Source organism: Capricornis sumatraensis, chromosome 7, assembly GCF_032405125.1.
Source record: "Capricornis sumatraensis isolate serow.1 chromosome 7, serow.2, whole genome shotgun sequence".
Taxonomy (NCBI): Eukaryota; Metazoa; Chordata; class Mammalia; order Artiodactyla; family Bovidae; genus Capricornis; species Capricornis sumatraensis.
In genome coordinates, this window is record NC_091075.1 from 18,408,584 (window position 1) to 18,429,038 (window position 20,455).

Here is a 20,455-nt window from a genome sequence, read left to right on the forward strand (position 1 = left end):
GTATAAGACTAAGTGTTTTAAAAAAGCCTTCAAGAACTATTATGTGGCATTTTGAAGAAGAAATATAAAGCAGTTAATTCTTAGTAGAGGCCACAAACCTGCAAAGTTTGATTCTGTCAGTGTCTTGCATGGTAAGTTATTATACACTGCTTGGTAGTCCCACTCACAGACCATCATCATATTTATGGAATAATAGCTGTTGCTTTTTTTTTTTGGCAGTGCTGTACAGCATGTGGGATCTTAGCTCCCAGATGAGGGACTGAACCCATGGCCCCCTGCAGTGGAAGTGCAGAGTCTTAACTACTGGACTGCCTGGGGAGCCCCAGATGGTATTTTTAAGATTCAGCTCTTACTGAATGTGATATGTCAAATTTGAGTAATATGCTTTGTTAGTAATCTGCCAGAGGCTGAAGATGGGTAACAGTCTGGGTTTTGATAACAAACTTGGGACCTGCCAGTTCAACAGTGGTTTGTGCTATTTCGGGACTTCCCTGGTGGCTCAGACGGTAAAGCATCTGTCTACAATGCGGGAGACCCGAGCTCAATCCCTGGGTCAGGAAGATCCCCTGGAGAAGGAAATGGCAATCCACTCCAGTACTATGCCTGGAAAATCCCATGGACAGAGGAGCCTGGTAGGCTACAGTCCATGGGGTCGCAAAGAATCAGACACGACTGAGTGACTTCACTTCACCTTGTGCTATTTCAGGTACAGTTCAGAACATACGCCAACTATATGCCAAGGTCAGTGGGGCATTCATCCCTTTTCCTGTGGTCATGGCGGGGGTTCCACTGTCAGTTGAACAGTTTACCTTTAGCTTCTGACCCTCAGGTGCTGCTGTCTCCATAGCTCTCCTTGCAAGGGTGAATGGCTATAGAAACTCCACAGCTCATCCAGTGAGCACAGGCCCAGCCCTCTAGGCAAAGATTATATAGCTCTGCTTACCTAAGTTAGCTGATGTTATTAAAAAGCTCAACCCTTGCCACCCACCACATGCATACACACGCATTTTTTTTTCCTCAGTGATCAGTCAGAGGGTTTATTTGAAAAAAATCCTCTTGTTCAGTTGCAGTGGCACTGGTACCAATGTATCTGGGTACCAAAGTGCCATCAAATCTGAGCTGTGGAAACAATAGGGACACAGCTAAATTTTGTTTGTAACAGTTGTCTCAGGATAAGACAACCCTTTCGTAATAAAATTAACACTGCAATTTTCTTTGGAATCCTTTAGTTTTGGTTTCAGTCTGTTTAACTTGGAACTTGAGTAGAAAGATCATACTCTGTGTGTTAATAAATGATGTCTCTAATCAATAACGTTTTAACATATATGACATCTCCCATTTGAGCAACTACAGTTTAAGTACTAAAAAAGGTCAGAATGTCCTGCCTCTGATCACTGAGCTGTCATCCCCGGTGCTCAGAAATCAGTTTCACCTGTCACAAAAAAAGTACAACATGACCTATGCGCAGCTCCTTCTCTGAAGAATTAAACTCTATTTTACAAGACTATTTTACTTTGTAAAGTGGGATGACACTAATCAAAGGGAGCTGTCTTTACTAAGAATTCATTCATTTTTCACATGACAAATTTTCTGAAGCTCTAAAGACACAGAAGTATTCCTTGATAATTGTCTTTCACATCCTTTTTCAGAGGTCAGTAAAATTTTTCTGTACAGAGCCAGAGATTAACTGTGTTGGGCTTTGCAGGCCACACTGCTGCAATCAAACCTTGATTCTGTATTGTGAGAACAGCCATAGACGGTGCATCAGTGTTCATACTTTACTAAACTAAAATTTTATTTACAAAAACAAGCATAGGTATTAGTTTGCCAACCCCTGCTCTAGTCTACCCCCCTTCCCAGGGTTTCCTTTAGACTGTTTGAGAATTCAGAAGCCATCCTTTCTCTTTCCTATTCCCAGCTTTCTCCTAGCTCTATACCTGAAAATGCCATAGATACCTGTCTCTCTCAGGTATGTCATAGGGGCCAGGCATTCTTCTTGATGCTGGGGATGGAAGCATAAGTGAATTCAGTACAGCAAACGGCACTCCCAAGAGGTAAGGCCCACCTTGCCCAACTGGTTTCTCTTACCTTTCATTGTATTGATGGTCTTGTCCCTTCCTGGGAACAGGGTTCCTCAAAGGCAGAACATGTCCTAAGTGCTTGTCATAAGTGCATATTCTTAGCTTGTTAATAAAACACTTAACATACTGCTAATCCAGACTCTGGGTTTCAGAGATACTGATACAGACTAGCACCTGGATCACTGGGTGTTGCTCTAATTAAGGTGCTTGAAGTTTGAATCTGATTTGACTGAAAGGTATACCCTTAAAACAGTGTTCTTTCTCTTAAAGCAAATCTCAGTATCAGGGTGTCATCATTACTCTTTCTGTCCCGTAGTCAATCACTGAAAAGGTGATCCTAGTTAATGGATTAAACACCATAATGAGTTGTACATTTATAAAGATGTATGATCTACTCTGAGTAGGTGCTTAAATCTTTTCTAGCTATGTACACCTGGGCAAATTAACCATGATAAAGTTTAGTTTCCTTATTGGGATTAAAAACAGCAACCTCATAGGATTATAGGATTACAAGTAAGTATTATGTAAAGCGCCTAGAACAATACTTGACAACAGATGATCCTTGGAAGAAAAGTTATGACCAACCTAGACAGCATATTGAAAAGCAGAGACGTTACTTTGCCAACAAAGGTCCATCTAGTCAAGGGTATGGTTTTTCCAGTGGTCATGTATGGATGTGAGAGTTGGACTGTGAAGAAAGCTGAGTGCCAAAGAATTGATGCTTTTGAACTGTGGTGTTGGAGAAGACTCTTGAGAGTCCCTTGGACTGCAAGGAGATCCGACCAGTCCATTCTGAAGGAGATCAGCCCTGGGATTTAACTCTAGTACTTTGGCCACCTCATGCAGAGTTGACTCATTGGAAAAGACTCTGATGCTGGGAGGGATTGGGGGCAGGAGGAGAAGGGGAAGACAGAGGATGAGATGGCTGGGTGGCATCACTGACTCGATGGACGTGAGTCTGAGTGAACTCCAGGAGTTAGTGATGGACAGGGAGGCCTGGGGTGCTGCGATTCATGAGGTCGCAGAGTCGGACACGACTGAGCAAGTGAACTGACTGAACTTAAGTAAATATTAAGACGAAACATTTCAAGTGACATTTTATAACTTAACTATCGAATGATAAAAACCTTCCAACTACTGTGAATTTAAAAAGAAATTAATGACCAGATGATTTTAAATGAAGCCTAAGAAAGGGCATCCAAGCACACTGACCGTTTCATGTCTGCACGGGAAGGAACACGGGACAGGCTGACAAAGCCTCTTAAATGATGAACTGTAACAGCAGCAGCTTTGATTTTGATGGATGCAGCCCAGATCCTTCCAGCAGTAAACCTCAACAAGCCGTGAAAATCCACAAACCGAAAATCTCAAATGAGAACATCAAAGAATACCTGTGTTTTGCAAGCATTTTTTTTTATTAACGAGATTGAAACAGTCAAATGCAATGAACTGTGGGATTCAAAAAGTTCCAGTTGCAAAATAAACACATCATGGAAAAATTCACCGACATTAAAAATGTAAGATTACTTCTTTTCATCGAGTTCCTCTACTTGCATCCGCAAATAGAGAGAGCGGCGCACATGTCTCAGGGCTTCAGTGGCCTGTCCAAGGGAAGAGGAGGGGGCACTGATCAGAGAGGACCGCAAGCACATCGGATTGCTGTTCCAAGGAAGTTCATAGCCCTAACATCTGAGGCCGACATAGAGATCTAAACGACAAGTGGTAACTGCCCACGGTATTTCAATTTATGTGGATTCTTTTGTAAAAGAGTTCTGTAGTATGAGTTTATAGCATATGGTTTATATACTATATATATATAGTGTATAGTACTATACACTATAGTTTATAGTACTTCTTTGTACTTATTATGTTTGTTTTTCCCTTTTACAAAGGGGTTTTTCTAGCTCATGAAAAACAATAGCAACAGCAACAACAAAAATTCCATTAATCTGACCTATTAGCTTCCCCTTTTTCCCAACTTCATTATCTTAAAAATCTAAATCTTCAATGCCCAGTGCTGGAAACTAATTAGGAGAACATTCTTTAGCCTTCTTGGATTGGATCATTTAAATTTAAGTACCCCGAAAAGCATCATTACATTTTTCCTAAGTAATGGTTATATGGAATGTAAATATATTTTTAAAGCCTCTTTATCTCCAATTTTGGGGCCATAAATTCCTGTTATATCTTTCCTTTTTGAAAAATTTGAGGGATGGGTAGCTTAGAAGATACAGGTAACAAAAGACATGATTGATCACTGGCTATTAAATGATCATGTATTGAACAGTAGAAGACTTTTTTTTTCTAAAACTTTGTTATAAAATTGCTAAGAAAAATTTATAAAGCTAATGGGTCTGCTAAGAGGCCAGAGGTAACAGCTGCCTAGGAATCAGATTATATGGAAGTGCTCCAGAGTACGGCTCCAGAGCCAAACTTTTGGCTTCATACCCTAGTTTCCCCACTTTCCAACAGGGTATACACCTCTGTTTTCTCATCTGAAAGAAGGAAAAGATGAAAGGAGGAATGCCATATGGATTCTGTTTTTAAGAAGAAGAAACCTGGAAAGTATTTAGAGAGTTTAAAATTGTTTTATCAGAGTGCTCACCTTCCTAAAAGTCTTATGTTCTTAATGGGTTCAAAATTTCCAATTGAGCTTAATATTGGACTTCTTTCTTTAAAAACACATCTTCACTTAAAAATAGATTTCTATTGAAAACTATTATTTTATTATCTCAGAGTCATTTAAGACCTTTCCTATTTACATTTAAAGCTATCCCCATGTAGAATACAGATGACAAGAAAAAAACTGTAGGAAATTAGTATCAGGACATGTCAGCTGTTTAACTGAACAAACCAAAATACAGAGAAGCCTATGCAGGACCAAGATTTAACCTGTGTGAGTGAGCCACCGAGTATGCATCCCTGATCCTAAATTCTGGCTCCCAAGTAAGACCGGCTGTAAGATGTCATATTTGCAATGAGGTACCTTAGCAAGGTCATCTTTTAGCTTGTTGTACTGTACCACATCAAAATGCTGTTGCTTTGATCTCTTATGGAAGAAGTGAAGAAACTGCCTACTCTTTACAGCTGAGTAAGTATAATCCTAAAAAAAAGCAAAGCAAAACAGAACATGCTTTAAATGAACATGAGACCTCAGCAAGAAAGACACTTGTCTTAGCAACAACGAAGCAGAGGAAGGCACATCAGTAAAGTATTTGGCATCATATTTGTAGCCATCAGAGCGTAAGGCAAGCAAGCGAAACATTTAGTCTCACTCGAGATCAGCTGTTCCTTTCAAAAGCAAGCAAGCAGGGAAGAGAAATCACACAGGCAGGGATAGAAAAGAGGAAATGGAAAATGGACATTTTTGGCAAACAAGGCACAGAGTACACAAATTTGATGTGTGTATCTCAAAGGAGGAGTTTAAGTTGCACTATATTTCTCTATAGAGGTTATACACACTTTCTCTGTGCTAATATAAATCTCCATCCTCTGGAAAAACAACAAAATTTAACAGCTGAAAAGAACCCAGGTAGCAGTAATTCAGTAAGTAAGAAGGATTTTTTTGCTCATTACTTGAGTGAGGAATTATTTACAAAAGACGTTATAACTTAACCATTTTCTAAACAAACTTACCTGTCGAGTGACTATAAAGTACGCAAAAAAGACCATGGAATTTGCAAATGTGATGAAGTATGTAACTGGTTCCATGATATCCCAGGAGTACACCCACCAGGTGAGCCAGGCCATTGCTCCACCCTGAACAGACAGCATCGCTAATCCAGCCCACAGGAGTCCACTGATTTTGGCTTCTGAGCGAGCTTCGATCCTAGCTTTCGTCTGAGGAGAAACCAAATGACTGTCAGTTGTTTACAGTGCACCAACTTAAAAAAAAAAAAAAGCAAAGGAATGAAAGTAATACACATCTGCATTAAAGAAGTGAGATTTGTGAGAAATCAGAATTTATACAACATGTACGTTCATGAGTGATCGCTTATTTCCAAATCAATTCATTAGTCAACCATTTTTTAAATTATAACGGTAATACCTGGTCATGGAAAAAATAAACAGAAGGGTATACAATGAAAAGCTCAGAAGTCACCTTCTAAAACCAAGCTAAAATTATGTCTACTTTCTTTGACCCAGCAATTTCACTTCTGTGTATCCTACAGGTAATACGTGCACACACATGATTCATTATGGGTTCATTCTTAAGGGTAAAAAACCAAAAACTATCAATTTTTCATGAAGCTATCATGCAGCTTTAGTGAGAAGGCTCTCTAAGTATAATATGGAGATCTTTGCTGGATATACCGTCAGTGAAAAAAGGTGAGACTAGTGTACAACAACATATATACTCTTTACTGGAAAAGGGAACAAAATCATGTATTTGCATTTGTACACAGATAAAGTCTGAAATGATTCACAGTTCAGGGATATGGTACTGGGAGGACAGTAGGAGGAAAACTTTCCATTAGCCATTTTCTTAGATTTTTTAAATCTTAACACAAGTGAAATGTATTACCAACTTTAAGTAAAGAAAAAATGAAAATGTGGGTGTCCTTAGTTGCTCACTTGTGTCCGACTCTGCGACCCCATGGACTGTAGCCTGCCAGCTCCTCTGTCCATGGGGATTCTCCAGGCAAGAATACTGGAATAGGCTGCCATACCCTCCCCTCCAGGATATCTTCCCAACCCAGGGATCAAACCCAGGTATCCCACATTGCAGGCAGATTCTTTTCCATCTGAGCTTCCAGGGAAGCGTGAAAATGTGGGTACACAATCCAAAAACAAAGTCCCTCTCTGTGGCATCCCCTAAGTATCCTTAGAGCTAATTACTATCAAAAGTTTCTTTCAACAAGGCACTACTGTATAGAACAGGGGGCTATATTCAATATCCTGTGAAAGTCTCTCCATCATGTCTGACTCTCTGTAACCCCACGGACTATACAGTCCATGGAATTCTCCAGCCCAGAATACTGGAGTAGGTAGCCTTTCTCTTCTCCAGGGGATCTTCCCAACCCAGGGACTGAACCCAGGTCTCCTGCATTGCAGGCGGATTCTTTACCAGCTGAGCCACAAGGAAAGCCCAAGAATACTGGAGTGGGTAGCCTACCCCTTCATAGTTCTATGTCCTGTGACAAACTATAATAGAAAAGAATATAAAAAAGAATGTGTGAATCACTTTGCCATACAAGAGAACACAGTACTGTGAATCAACTATACTTCATTAAAACATTTTTTCTATCTCCAGAAACTCTTTATTCATACACAAAGATATACTTACCCATTAAAAAAAAAATCACAAATAGGAACAGAGGTTTTAAAAAATGCATTTTTCCCTTAAAACAGACTCCTGCCCCTCCTCCCTAGAAAAGTTTGTGGGTTTTTTTTTCCTTCCACCACTGATTAACTTCAGATGTTAGGAAGCCATTGCTAACTTTCCAGTTGCAATTCAGGTGAGCAGAGTGGGAGTGGAGGGCCTATTGTCTTTAAAAAAAAAAAAATGGTGATGCTCCAGCTAGTGCATTGCAGTTAAATCTTACACTCAGTCACTGAGACACTGGCCCATCCACAGACAACGCACAGCACGGAGTTGAAGATGGCAGCCTGGAGTCAGACTGCCAGCGCTCAAGTTCTCTTCCACATAGTAGCTATGTACCTTTGCTGTCTTAGTTTCCTCATGCAAAGAATGAGGCTGATAATACCGAACTCAAGGTTCACTGCGAGGATTAAAGGAGAAGATAAACCTATGTGAAGCATTCAGAAAAACGCTCACATGGAGCAGTTATACCAATGAGTGAGTGAGTGAAGTCGCTCAGTCGTGTCTGACTCTTTGCGACCCTATGGACTGTAGCCCACCAGGCTCCTCCATCCATGGGATTTTCCAGGCAAGAATACTGGAGTGGGTTGCCATTTCCTTCTCTAGGAGATCTTCCCGACCCAGGGATTGAACCCGGGTCTCCCGCATTGTAGGCAGACGCTTTACCATCATCCACCAGGGAAGATTCAGTTATACCAATATTGGGTATTAAAATCTTATGGGCAGAGAAGCCTGGTGGGCTGCAGTCCATTGGGTTGCTAAAGAGTCAGACATGACTTTGTGACTAAACGATGATTATTTATTTACAAACAGACTCAAGTGAGACGCTTCCAAACCTGTTCGAGGGGCTGCAGCTGTCCCTTCAGGTGGTCAATTTTCTCCAGCAGATGGTGCTCTCTCTTCTTCTGAAACTCTTCTAAATGCAAGGCGGTGAACAGTCTGTAAACCAATGATTTCATGTTTTCCATCTCAGTAGCCTGCTCGCTGCTCAGTTTTTCTGAGAAAAGAAGACACAAAGGAAACGTAAGGCAGTCACCACACCTTTTCCTCAGGGAACCAAATCTGCGCCCCCATGGCTGGCTGGCTGGGTGCTCCCCACTCCTTGGGGGGGCATTTGATATTGGCCTTTATTCCCATCTCAGGTGATTCCTCTTTCTGGAATAATAATAACCAGACAGTAGATTTAAAATTCATTATGTTTTTGTCTTTTTTCTTTTGCAATATGACCAGCACTGTTTCTTTTTTTTTTTTTTTAAGGAAGAGTAATACAGGAAAAAGGAGTATCCATCTACCAGAATCCAGGTAAATACCTCACCTGAGTTTGTAACACATCAGTTTATGGGTTCACTTTTATACCTGAGTTAACCTAAGATCCTTCTTAACCCTCAACTCTCTATCCAAAATCAATTCAGGGTCCACTGGGGAGGGAAGCTGGTGTACAAACATGTAAACAACAGTACAATATACATTTGAAAAACAATTTAAGTTATTTTCAATAAGATATAGAGCTGAGGGGAATCACATTTCTGATTATTAAAATTATTTAAGTTTTTCTTTTTTAAATTTTTAGAAATATTTTTTTGGAGGTATCTTCAGAGAAAAGGCTGGTATCGGTGCTGGAGTGTAAGATCAGCCTGAATCATCTAGTTACATGAGAAAGAAAGAAAATGTTTAAAATAAAAAGGAGCAGGCAAGTCACAAGCATGGGAGCCAATGATGCTCAAACTGTACCAGATATGGTTAGTGGGAGACCCTCCAGCTGGCTCCTGTGTCCTTATGACTTATTCCCATTTTTGTTAGCATTTCCTTTTTTTTTAACCAACATATATATATAGTTGACATAATATTAGCTTCAGGTGTACAGCATAGTGATTCTGTATTTTTACATATTATACTCCATTAAAAGTTATTAGAAAATAATGGCTATAACCTTCTGTGCTGTATTCTTGCTTATTTTATACATAGTAGTTTGTGTTTCTTAATCCCCTACCCCTATCTTGCCTCTCCCCCTTTCTTTCTCCCCACTGGTTCCCACTAGTTTGTTTTTTATATTTGTGAGTCTGCTTCTGTTTCGCCATATACAGTAATTGCTTTATTTTTTAGATTTCACATATAAATGATATCATATAGTATGTGTCTTTGTCTGACTAAGCATAATACTCTCTAGGTCCATTCATGTTGCAGCAGATGGCAGAGTTTCGTTCATTTTTTTTTAACGGCTGAGCAATATTCCTTTTTAATGGCTGAGCAATATTCATTCTTTCTTATGGCTGAGTAGACATTCCAAAATGTCTACTGAGGTCTGAGTATATACAGCAGTATTCCAATATACACACACACATCTGTTGGTGGACACTTGGGATGCTTCCATATCTTGGCTATTGTAACCAGTACTGCTACGAACACTGGGGCGCATGTATCTTTTCCAGTTAGTGCTTTCATTTTTCTCCATATACTTACCCGACGTGGAGTCGCTGGGCCATATGCTAGCGCTAGTCCTATTTTTGGCTTTTTGAGGGACCTCCACACTGTTTTCCAATTGCCTGCACTGATTTATATTCCTACCAACAGTGCACAAGGGTTCCCTTTCTCTGCGTCCTTGCCAACATTTGTTATTTGTTTGGTGACAGTCACTCTTAACAGGTGTGAAGTGATACTGCATTGTCTGGATCTGCAGCACTCTGATAATTAGTGATGCTGAGCATCTGTTCATGTGCCTGCTGGCCATCTGTTTGTCTTCTTTGGAAAAATGTCTACTGAGGTCTTTCACTCATTTTCCATTTGCGTGAAACATCTTTTTCCATCCCTTACTTTCAGTCTGTATGTCTTTAGCTCTCAAGTGAGTCTCTTGTAGGCCACATATAAAAGGTTCTTGTCTTTTTTAATCCAATCAGCTGCCCTATGTCTTTCGATTGGAGTAGTCAGTCCATTGACATTTAAAGTAACTACTGATAAGTATGTACTTATCGCCATTTTATTACTTGTTTTCCAATTGTTTCTGTAGTTCTTCACTGTTTTTTATTTTATCTAAATCACCTCCTCCCACCCCTCTCCACCCCCTTGGCATTCTTGCCTGAATTTGGCTGCAATATAATGGTTTTTCAACTACAGCAGCCCTCCCATATTCACCAGTCAGAACCTGGCATTCTAATTATAAACACGGGCCCTCCCTTACATGTTGATTTACTTGGCTCATCATCTGTTTATTAAGGCATCGACTCACTATTCACCCTACCCTCAGCAGTCCACAATCACAGTTTACCTGAGAGCAGAATCCTCTGGAGCCAGTACAGGTAGGAACACTAAACTACAACTGTTGAAATGCTGGAGGCTCAGTGCTGACTAGTTTGAGAAATAAACACACTCACATGAGTTTTATCTCCAGCAGTCCCATCAGGTTCTGACAGTGAAGGTCAGAGACCTGCTTCCAGCAGAGACAGCAGAAAATTAACTATTCTCAAATAGCCCTGAGCATTACTTTCTGTATACCTAGGAAATAACCAGTTGACCCTCAAATAACGTGGGGGTTAGGAGCACCGACTCCCCACGCAGTCAAAAATCCACATATAACTTCATAGCTGGCCTCTGTGTCCATGATTCTATGGACTCAACCAACTGTGGACCACGTAGTACTGCAGTGCTCACTGAAACAGACCTGCATGTCAGTGGACCCACACAGTTCTCACCTGTGCTGTTCAAGGATGCACTGTGCGATGCTGCTGCTGCTGCTGAGTTGCTTCAGTAGTGTCCAACTCTGTGAGACCCCATAGACGGCAGCCCACCAGGCTCCCCCGTCCCTGGGATCCTCCAGGCAAGAACACTGGAGTGGGTTGCCATTTCCTTCTCCAATGCATGAAAGTGAAAAGTCAAAGTGAAGTCGCTCAGTCGTGTCTGACTCTTTGCGACCCCATGGACTGCAGCCCACCAGGCTCCTCCGTCCATGGGATTTTCCAGGCAAGAGTACTGGAGTGGGGTGCCATTGCCTTCTCCATCACTGTGCTCTACCAGAGCCTAATTTGGCCTGGAGGAGGGGCAATTAGCCAACTCCAGGCCCCTCTAACCTTCCTGTCTCATATTGGAAAGAGAAAAAAAAGATAAACTCTTCTGAAGGTCACAGCACAGTAATCCTGGCCCAGTAAAAACCCTGAGATTTAATTATAAGATTATACACTGCTTCTCCACCCCAATACCTGAACATTACATCAACAGGACTCCAGTTCTGTGCAAGACACAGACTCTATTCAAGTAAGAATTTCTGGAGAAACTTGAACATAACAGGGGAGAGAAAAACAGGGACCCTAGAAGAAACTGAAGCCTCTGATACCTACAGCTATAGCAAACAGCTGAACTCCTGGTCAGACTCACGTAGTACCTCACAATAGAGACCTACTTGCTTCAGCTTCTATTTTCAATAACATCATGTCCAGCTTTCAACAAAAAATTACAAAGCAGGTAAAAGGCAAGGAAAAAACCATCTAAAGAATCTATAAGGCAAACATCGGAATCTGATATGGTAGGGATTTTGGAATTATCAGACCAGGAAATTAAGACAGATGTGATTAATATGGTAAGGCCTGTGATGGGAAAAGTAGGCAACATGCGAGAACAGGTTTGGCGATGACTCTTAGATACAACACCCAAAGCACAGTCCACATAAGAGATAACTGATAAACTCAGCTTCATTAAAACAAAACCTCTCCTCTGCAAAAGACAATGACAACCAAATGAAAAACAGGGGGAGAAATACCTGCACAATAGAGATCTGACAATGAATTGTTACCCAAAATATACAAAGAAACTTTAAAAATTAACAACATGCTTAAAAAGCGGGTCAAAGGCTTGAAGAGACACCACACCAAACAAGATATATAGATGGTAAGTGAACGTGTGAAATATGTTACCAGGCAAGTGCAGACTGAAGCAGTGAACTGTTGCTACTTCACAGCTTTAAGAAAGGCCAAAATCCAAGGCACTGGCAACACTACATGCTGGCCAAGATGTGGAGCAACAGTAGCTCTCATTCACCACTGATGGCAATGCAAAATGGTGCAGATTATTTGGAAGAAAGTCTACCAGTTTCCTACACAACAAAATATATGCATTATATGGGCAGTCATGCTCCTTGGCATTTACCCAAATGAAAAAATCACGTCCACATAAAAACCTGCATACACATTTATAGCCATTTTATTTGTAATGGTCAAGACTTGGAAACCTCCAAGATGTCCCTCAGTAGGTGAATAGATACATAACCTATGATACATCCAGGCAATGGAATAATAGTGCTCACAAGAAATGAACTGCAAAGCCATGAAAAGACAAGAAAACTTACATGCATACTACTCAGTGAAAGAAGCCAGTCTGTAAAAAAGTTATGCGTTGTACCATTTCAACGATACAACATTCTGGAAAGGCTAAACTATGGAGACACTAAAAAGATTAGTGGCTGCCAGAGGTTAGGGGGTTAGGTAGAGATGAAGGAGGAGAGCACAGAGGATTTGGGGGCAGTGGAGCTATTCTGTGTGAAACGACAATGGAAAGGTGAATCCATGTCATTATACATTTATCAAAACCCATAAAACAAGTGGGAGATAAACTGGAAATCTGGAATTGACATATACATACTACTGCATACAAAATAAACACTATCTGCCAGGATTTGCTCAAACTTATGTCCATTGAGTCAGTGATGCCATCCAGCCATCTCATCCTATCTGTGAGATAGTGAAGGTTTAGGGAAGCCTGGCATGCTGCAGTTCATGGTGTCTCAAAGAGCTGGACACAACTTAAGGACTGAAAAACAACAATAAAACAAACAGCAAGTACTGTATAGCACAGGGAACTACATTCAATAACCTGTAATGATCTATAATGGAAAAGAAACTCATTCATACACACACACACACACACACACACACACACACGTATATAACTGAATCACTCTGTGGTACTCTGAAACAATGTAAATCAACTCTAGTTGATTCAGTAATAAAATATAGTTCAGTAATAACATATATCCTTAAAACCCCCATAAAGTATAAAACACCAAGAGCAAACCATAATGTAAAGTATGGACTTGGAGTGATAATGATGTTTCGATGTAGGTTCATGATTAAAAAGAAATGCTCCATTCTGGTGTTTACAGTAGGGGAGTCTGTGGGGAATGGGTACATTAGTATACAGGACCTCTGTACTATCTGCTCAATCTTGCTATGAACTTGAAGCTGCCCTTTAAAAAAATAAAGTAAAGCCTACTTAGGAAAAAAAAGAGCTAAAAACTGTACAACAGTATACACTTGAGTTCATGATTTTCAGGTCCACTTCTTCTTAGCCCAATAATGTCAGATTAAGCATTCAAGATCCTAGAACAAAGCCTTAAAAGTCTAAAAAGAGTATGTGAGGCTACATGAAGCCCTGACACCGAACTTCTACCGATCATTTCTACCCTTGCTAGAAAAGCTTAATTACTGGTTCTTCAAAGCCTTCTTGGTCATTTGGTTAATTAAAAAGATTCTCAGGATAAGCCGGCTCCCTGAAAAAAGGCATACAGCAACAGGGAAATGTTAAGATAGTTCACAGCTATGCTTCTTACCTTTCTTAGGGCACTGTACATCATATGTTATTTTATCAATAACAAGTTTAAAATCATTCATTAGCAAAATTTCCATCAAGGTTGAAGCTGCAATTTCAGTGCCATCTGAAAATGCAAAAATATGTCCTTGTTTTAGAATAATAAGAACCATTTTTCAACAAATGGAAAAATATTAATCCAGGTCTTTATAATACAGTAGTGGACATTCACCTTTTGGGGTGGGCAGAAGCTCCCCAATACCCAATACTGTTCCCACTGGGAGTAATCCTCCCAATACTGCCCGTTACACTGGACCAAGACGAACACGCAGACACCCCATCACCCACTCTCTGTCAGCAGGGCTGGGGTCCAGACTGATGCTCCTGGTGAGACTGTTCCTACAGACAGTCATGTACAGATTCCGGGCTGGGCTCCAGACTGAATCTCCTGGTGAGACTGTTCCTACAGACAGTCATGTACAGATTCCGGGCTGGGAGGCAGGGACGCATCGCAACAAGGCCAGTGGAGGCAGAGGCTGGGGGAGCGGGTGCCAGCAGCAGAGCCCGTCAACCATTCCCAGGCTAACTTCTTCACCCACGTCCTTCTGCAGCTCCTGCCCTCTTCTGAGCCTGGCTTTCTGTCAGTTCCAATCAGAAAGCCTGCTGACACACTCCTCAGCTCAGCCAGTGTCCATCTCTGTGGCTTATGGCCAAACCCCTGACTTCGTGGTGGAGGAACGCAGGTGGTAACATTTTTAAAAAGCCCACCTTTCTCTTATTTTTTTTGAACTTCCTTTGTGGCTCAGCTGGTAAAGAATCCACCTGCAATGTGGAAGACCTGGGCTCCATCCCTGGGTTGGAAAGACCCCCAGGAGAAGGGAAAGGCTACCCACTCCAGTATTCTGGCCTGGAAAATTCAACGGACTATATAGTCCATGGAGTCACAAAGAGTCAAGACACGACTGAGCAACTTTCACTTTCGCTGGTGGCTTAGACAGTAAAGAATCTGCCTGCAGTGAGGGAGACCCAGGTTCAATTCCTAGGTCGGGAAGATCACCTGGAGAAGGAAATGCAACCCATTCTAGTATTCTTGCCTGGAGAATGCCATGGACGGAGGAACCTGGCGGGCTACAGTCCACGGGGGTCGCACAGAGTCAGATGCGACTAAGTGACTAGCACTTTTCTTTTAATTACTAAAGGTGAGTGATTTGTATTGTTTAAACCACTTCAAACCACCACCACACAGGGCTGCCTCCCTTTCTAGCTTAGGAAAGATGAAAAGAGGCAAAATTGTGACAGGAGTAAACATGCACTTGTGTGGCATGTTTAAAGAGGTGGAGAGAGGCAGGAGAGATTCCAATAGTGATTTCAAATATCCTAGGAACATTTCAGAAAAAAAAAAAAATCTCTAGGAAAATTGCAAACTTAGCTATTGTTATATTTTTGAAGTTTAATGTAACCCAGGAGTCAAGATTCAAACTCATTGAATAATAAGCAAAAAAAAAAAAGTGCTGGGAGGGGTTTCTCTATCATTATTCTTTCAGAATAGTCTGCACATAATTACCTGATATAAAGTCCAAGACGTATACTTTCGCCTGGCCTGGCATGTGCTTGGCTGCATTCAACCAGAGAGGTTTCAGCTACACTAATACGCACGGTGAGAGTAACGCTGCTAGTAAAATCAGGAAGAACCCGGATGCCTGCCTCCTGTCTGCTTCTCAGCAGTTCTTTTGTTCCAGAAGGCGGCAAGTCAAGTCTGCACCTGGGTCTGTTCCTAGAATTTGGCTGTTTGGGTTCCTGTTCATCAGCTGGGGTGAGATCATCTTCCCAGGAATTGCCAAATAACTCCACCCACGTTATGGGCAAAACTGTGACAAGCTTAGAACACTCTTTTCAAGCCCAAATTAAATGCCGGCAAATTCCACCCACAGAGCCTCTTAAAAAAAAAAAAAAAAAAAAAGATCAGCAACACACCAAATCCGCTTTATCTCATTTACAAGTGTCATTTAAAATTTACATTTAAATGACTTCAAACCCGCTCCTTAAAATAGTATAATAAAAAGAAATCAGCTGAGAATGTATCTCCTTTATACTAATACAGGATCAGCTAGAGACGGATATGAAACACTTTTGAGGAGTTCATGATACAGTGATGAATTTTTCACCTATTCTTGGGCAAGTACTGACATGAACCCCAAGAAAGTGTTTTCACTCGGTCCAAAGAGCACCTGCACTCTAAGAATTCTGGCGTTTTTCTGGCGCACACTCCAGGCGGGCACTGTGTTTGGTGCCCTTCTGAATTCTGCCTCTTCTGAGGAAGGCAGGCCTTGCCCCATAGGGAAGGCCCTGGGGATTCGGTGTTCCTGCGACTGGCAGGAATATGTCAAGGATGAAGTATTAGGCCATGTGGCCACAGGGCTAAATCCTCATTTCTCTGACCTTGGTTTTACCAGGAAGAAACTCCCCTTCCAGTTGAATCCAAAGTCCTTCCAACAACCTACATGGAGGCTTTCCCTGGTCTGCCCTACCCCTCCTACCTGTATCCAGCTCCCTCCCTTTATGGCTGAGGGTGGAGTTAGCTCCCACCTGAGGGTCTCTGCCTGGAAAGCTCTTCTCCCATCCCTGTCATATCTCTTCCAGGTCTTCACTCAAATGTGACCTTAGTGAGTACCTCCCCCAAACACACACACTCCCACCTCCCCACCACTCTGCTTTTTCACTGTAACACTTACTATCTAATATATAAATTTAAAATTTATATAATTTATAAATTAAATATTTAATTTATTTTGTTTCTTTCTCCTTGTAAAATGTTAGTTCCATAAGAACAGGAGTTTAATCTCTATTCTTTGCTGTCTGTAGCATCTAGTACAAGGCCTGGCATATAGGATTAATACACAGGAACCTCAATTAAATAGTCTGGAGACCAGAAGGGGGAGCTCTCACATCCTGTAAGGGCGCCACAGCCCGGCATGAAGACGAGTGCCTCTTCTTTCCCAAGGACCCAGCCAATGAAACGTCAGAGACCCCCTGTTTGCTACTGTTTTCCCCTCTTCCTTTCCTTCTACAGAAGCATCCGCCTTTCCTTGTCTCGCAAGTCCTCACACATGGCTCTTGTGAGCGGCTGCAGACACTCAACTGCAGTTCTCCACTCTCTGCACTAAACCCGTCTTTGCTGGAGAAATATCTGGCAATCTATTTGTTTCAGGTCAACTTCTGTTAGCTGCTCAATGTTTGTTAAGTAAATAAGTTGTTAATCTCTACTCTTCCAACTTTTATATCTATCCCTTAATTGGTTCTGAACTTGGACAGGGAAGAAGAACGTTAATTTCCTTTCCAAAACTGTAATAGTCATCATTAACTTTTAAATAAGCTTATTCTAAGAATGTAATACTACAATAAAATAACTGTAAATTTCTTCATTTGTTTATATTTATAGTAGACTGGTATATTGGGCTGGGGTAAAGAATTCTTTATTCTCTTTTAGGGGCAGTAGGGCCTGCTTTTATGTCCTTAGATCATACAAATGTAAAAGCTATATCCTAGATTTATTTAAAAGTCTTATCTAATTAACTACCTCTGCTGGTATCAAACTAGTTTCCTTAGAATTAATTCTGTCAAAAAACACTCGAAACCATAACTGCTTTATAGCAAAGATCAATGAACTATTTGTGTGTTATTCACTGTCTATTTCATGAATCATGGAGCCTGCATTTCATTTTCTAATTATTCACATTTCTTATAGACAACTAGATGCTAATTACTATGTCACTAAAATTTTCTCAGAGAAAAATTTGGGGGCTAAGTTTATGAAATAAATAACCAAAACATGAATTAAACTTATTCCATTTCTTTTTTCTCCATTAGAGTTCATTTTTTATACAACTCATGTTCAAAAATGAAGGACTCAGTAAAGACCAACCATTTATTATATAGTAACTTTCTAGAAAGTAAAGAAACAAAACAAAGATTCAAAAGAAGAGAAAAAGACAAAGTTGGAAATATATATATATATACCTGCTGTGAAGATGGCAGCTGTTCTGATACCTTTATCTTCATTTTGTAGGTCCTGAAGGAATGAACCAACTGTTGATAACATTGGCTTGACTACAAATTGACAGCGCTCTTTTCTGGACGGCAAAGTAAGTGTTATCAAGGGAAGGCCATGTTTATAATTAATTGTGATTTCTGTTATAAAAAAAAAGTTGATAGTAGAGGATGGATAAAATTTACTTTAAAAAATAACTTTAAAATTATTATTAAACATTATGAACAACAAAATTCTAGAAGGAATACCTAAATATGGAATTCATAACCCTCTGAATTCCTGTAATAATTTGTATCACTCTCATAGTACCTTCATTATACTAGTTAACATATTCCCCCCACCATTTTATTAACATTTTATTAAGTGTGTACCACACTTTGTTATAATTATCTGCTTAGAGTCTTCCCAGGTAAAAATTTACTGAGGGCAGAAACTACTTCCAAGTCATCTCTAACTCCTTTGATGACTGGGATGGGAGTTTGCCAAAAGACATCAGAGATCTTACGGGAGCAGAGAAAGCAAAAACTGAACTCTGATTGGGGGAAGAGTGGAAGGGGCAACACAAGAAAAGTCTGTTTTGCTCAAAACTTACATTTCTCACTTAATTTAGAAAGATGAAAAATTAGCCTGGGGAAATCAAAGAAGTGATAAGAAAGCTTACCGTCAGATGGCACCAGCGTACTATAAAGATTTGATTGATAGAATTTCAGGTTTCCACACAGTTTCACACACAAAACCTGTAATGATATAAGTGATTATCCATGTATAAGAGTATAATATAAAAAGTAGGGGAAGGTAGCAACTACCCTCCTATAAAATGTTTTTTTAATGTAAGTGGTAAAAGTTAAAGCCCCTCCCTTTACTTTTTCACAGTTCCCCAACTTTCCCCAAAGAATATCACAGTAGAGGTGACGAAGACTCGCTCCTGGACCAAACTTTAGTTGGGATCCTCTGAGCCTGACTAAATCCCAACCTGTGCATGTCCTCTAGGAGTTAAGCAAGGATATTGTCAAGTTAGCTTAGCCACCCCCCCCCACACACACACACAGCCCTCAGTATCTGATCAAATTCCTCATCCTCCACCATTTCCCAGGTATTATCTGATCACCCCAGTCTGTCTTCAACAAGAATCCTGCCAGGTCAGTTAGCAAAAAATTACCCTATCCTCTTAGTAATTTCCCATCCACCACCTCACCCCAACACATGCCCAACTTTGCTCCTTGGACACAAATCCCCACTTTTCCCTGCTGTATTCAGAGGTGAGCCCAATCTCTCTCCCCTACATCGAAACCCCACCATGGCAGTCCCCCTGAATAAAGTCTACCTCACATTCCTTAACAAGCGTCATGAATGACTTCTTTCACAGTGGTTTGGTGTATAGCCTCCCAAGTGTTTTTCCATATACTGCCACCTTCACGTGCAAGTTAATTGTATGCTAGAGTTAAATTTAATGCTAAAGACAGTTTATAAGTCAGGTTCCTAGATGCCAATGATGATACATTGCTCATAAACTTCTTATTGTTTAATGTGCTGATGAAGTTTCTGTACCAGTATTGAAGAAATCATTTTAGAGGCAGTCATTAGACAACCAGGAAATGCTGAAAGCAGGTAAAGTGCCCAGGGGGAAATATCAAAGCTTTCTCAAGCTTCTGCATACCTAATAATTATCATCTGGACACCATAATATTGTCCATTGGTAAATAAACAGGGCTTGTTAAAAGCACAGCTTCCTGGACTCCACTCCCAGAGATTTTTGATCTAGTAAGTCTGAGGTAGGGGTATGAGATTTTGCATTTTTTAATATAAATTTAATTGGAGACTAATTACTTTACAATATTGTATTGGTTTTGCCATACATTGACATGAATCTGCCATGGGTGTACATGTGTTCCCCATCCTGAACCCCCTCCCACCTCCCTCCCCATCCCATCCCTCTGGGTCATCCCTGTGCACCAGCCCTGAGTACTCATCAAACCTGGACTGGCAATCCATTTCACATATATTTTACATGTTTCAGTGCCATTCTCCTGTATCATCCCGCCCTCTCCCTCTCCCACAGAGTCCAAAAGACTGTTCTATACATCTGTGTCTCTTTTGCTGTCTCGCATACAGGGTTATCGTTACCATCTTTCTAAATTCCATATATATGTGTTAGTATACTGCATTGGGACCTCCCTGGTGGCTCAGATGGTAAAGCGTCTGCCTATAACGCGGGAGACCTGGGTTCAAGCAACCCACTCCAGTATTCTTGCCTGGAAAATTCCATGGACAGACAAGCCTGGTAGTCTACAGTCCATGGGGTTGCAAAGAGTTGGACACGACTGAGCAACTTCATACTGTATTGGTGTTTTTCTTTCTGGCTTACTTCACTCTGTACAATAGGCTCCAGTCTAATCCACCTCATTAGAACTGATTCAAATGTATTCTTTTTAA

The 20,455-nt window shown here is 40.7% G+C and overlaps 1 protein-coding gene across 1 annotated transcript in view; it reads right to left on the reverse strand.

Moving 5' to 3' along the window:
- Nucleotides 1–3,547: 3,547 nt before the first annotated feature.
- MCUB (mitochondrial calcium uniporter dominant negative subunit beta) overlaps nt 3,548–20,455 on the reverse strand; it is a 99,863-nt gene continuing 82,955 nt past the window's right edge. The window contains exons 2-8 of the mRNA XM_068975514.1: nt 18,684–18,759; nt 17,992–18,162; nt 13,997–14,101; nt 8,241–8,401; nt 5,718–5,921; nt 5,068–5,184; nt 3,548–3,682 (exon numbers count right to left, since the gene is read on the reverse strand). Of these exons, the coding sequence (XP_068831615.1) occupies nt 3,605–3,682; nt 5,068–5,184; nt 5,718–5,921; nt 8,241–8,401; nt 13,997–14,101; nt 17,992–18,162; nt 18,684–18,759 (912 nt within the window). The 3' untranslated portion in view covers nt 3,548–3,604. The remainder of the gene's footprint in view (nt 3,683–5,067; nt 5,185–5,717; nt 5,922–8,240; nt 8,402–13,996; nt 14,102–17,991; nt 18,163–18,683; nt 18,760–20,455) is intronic.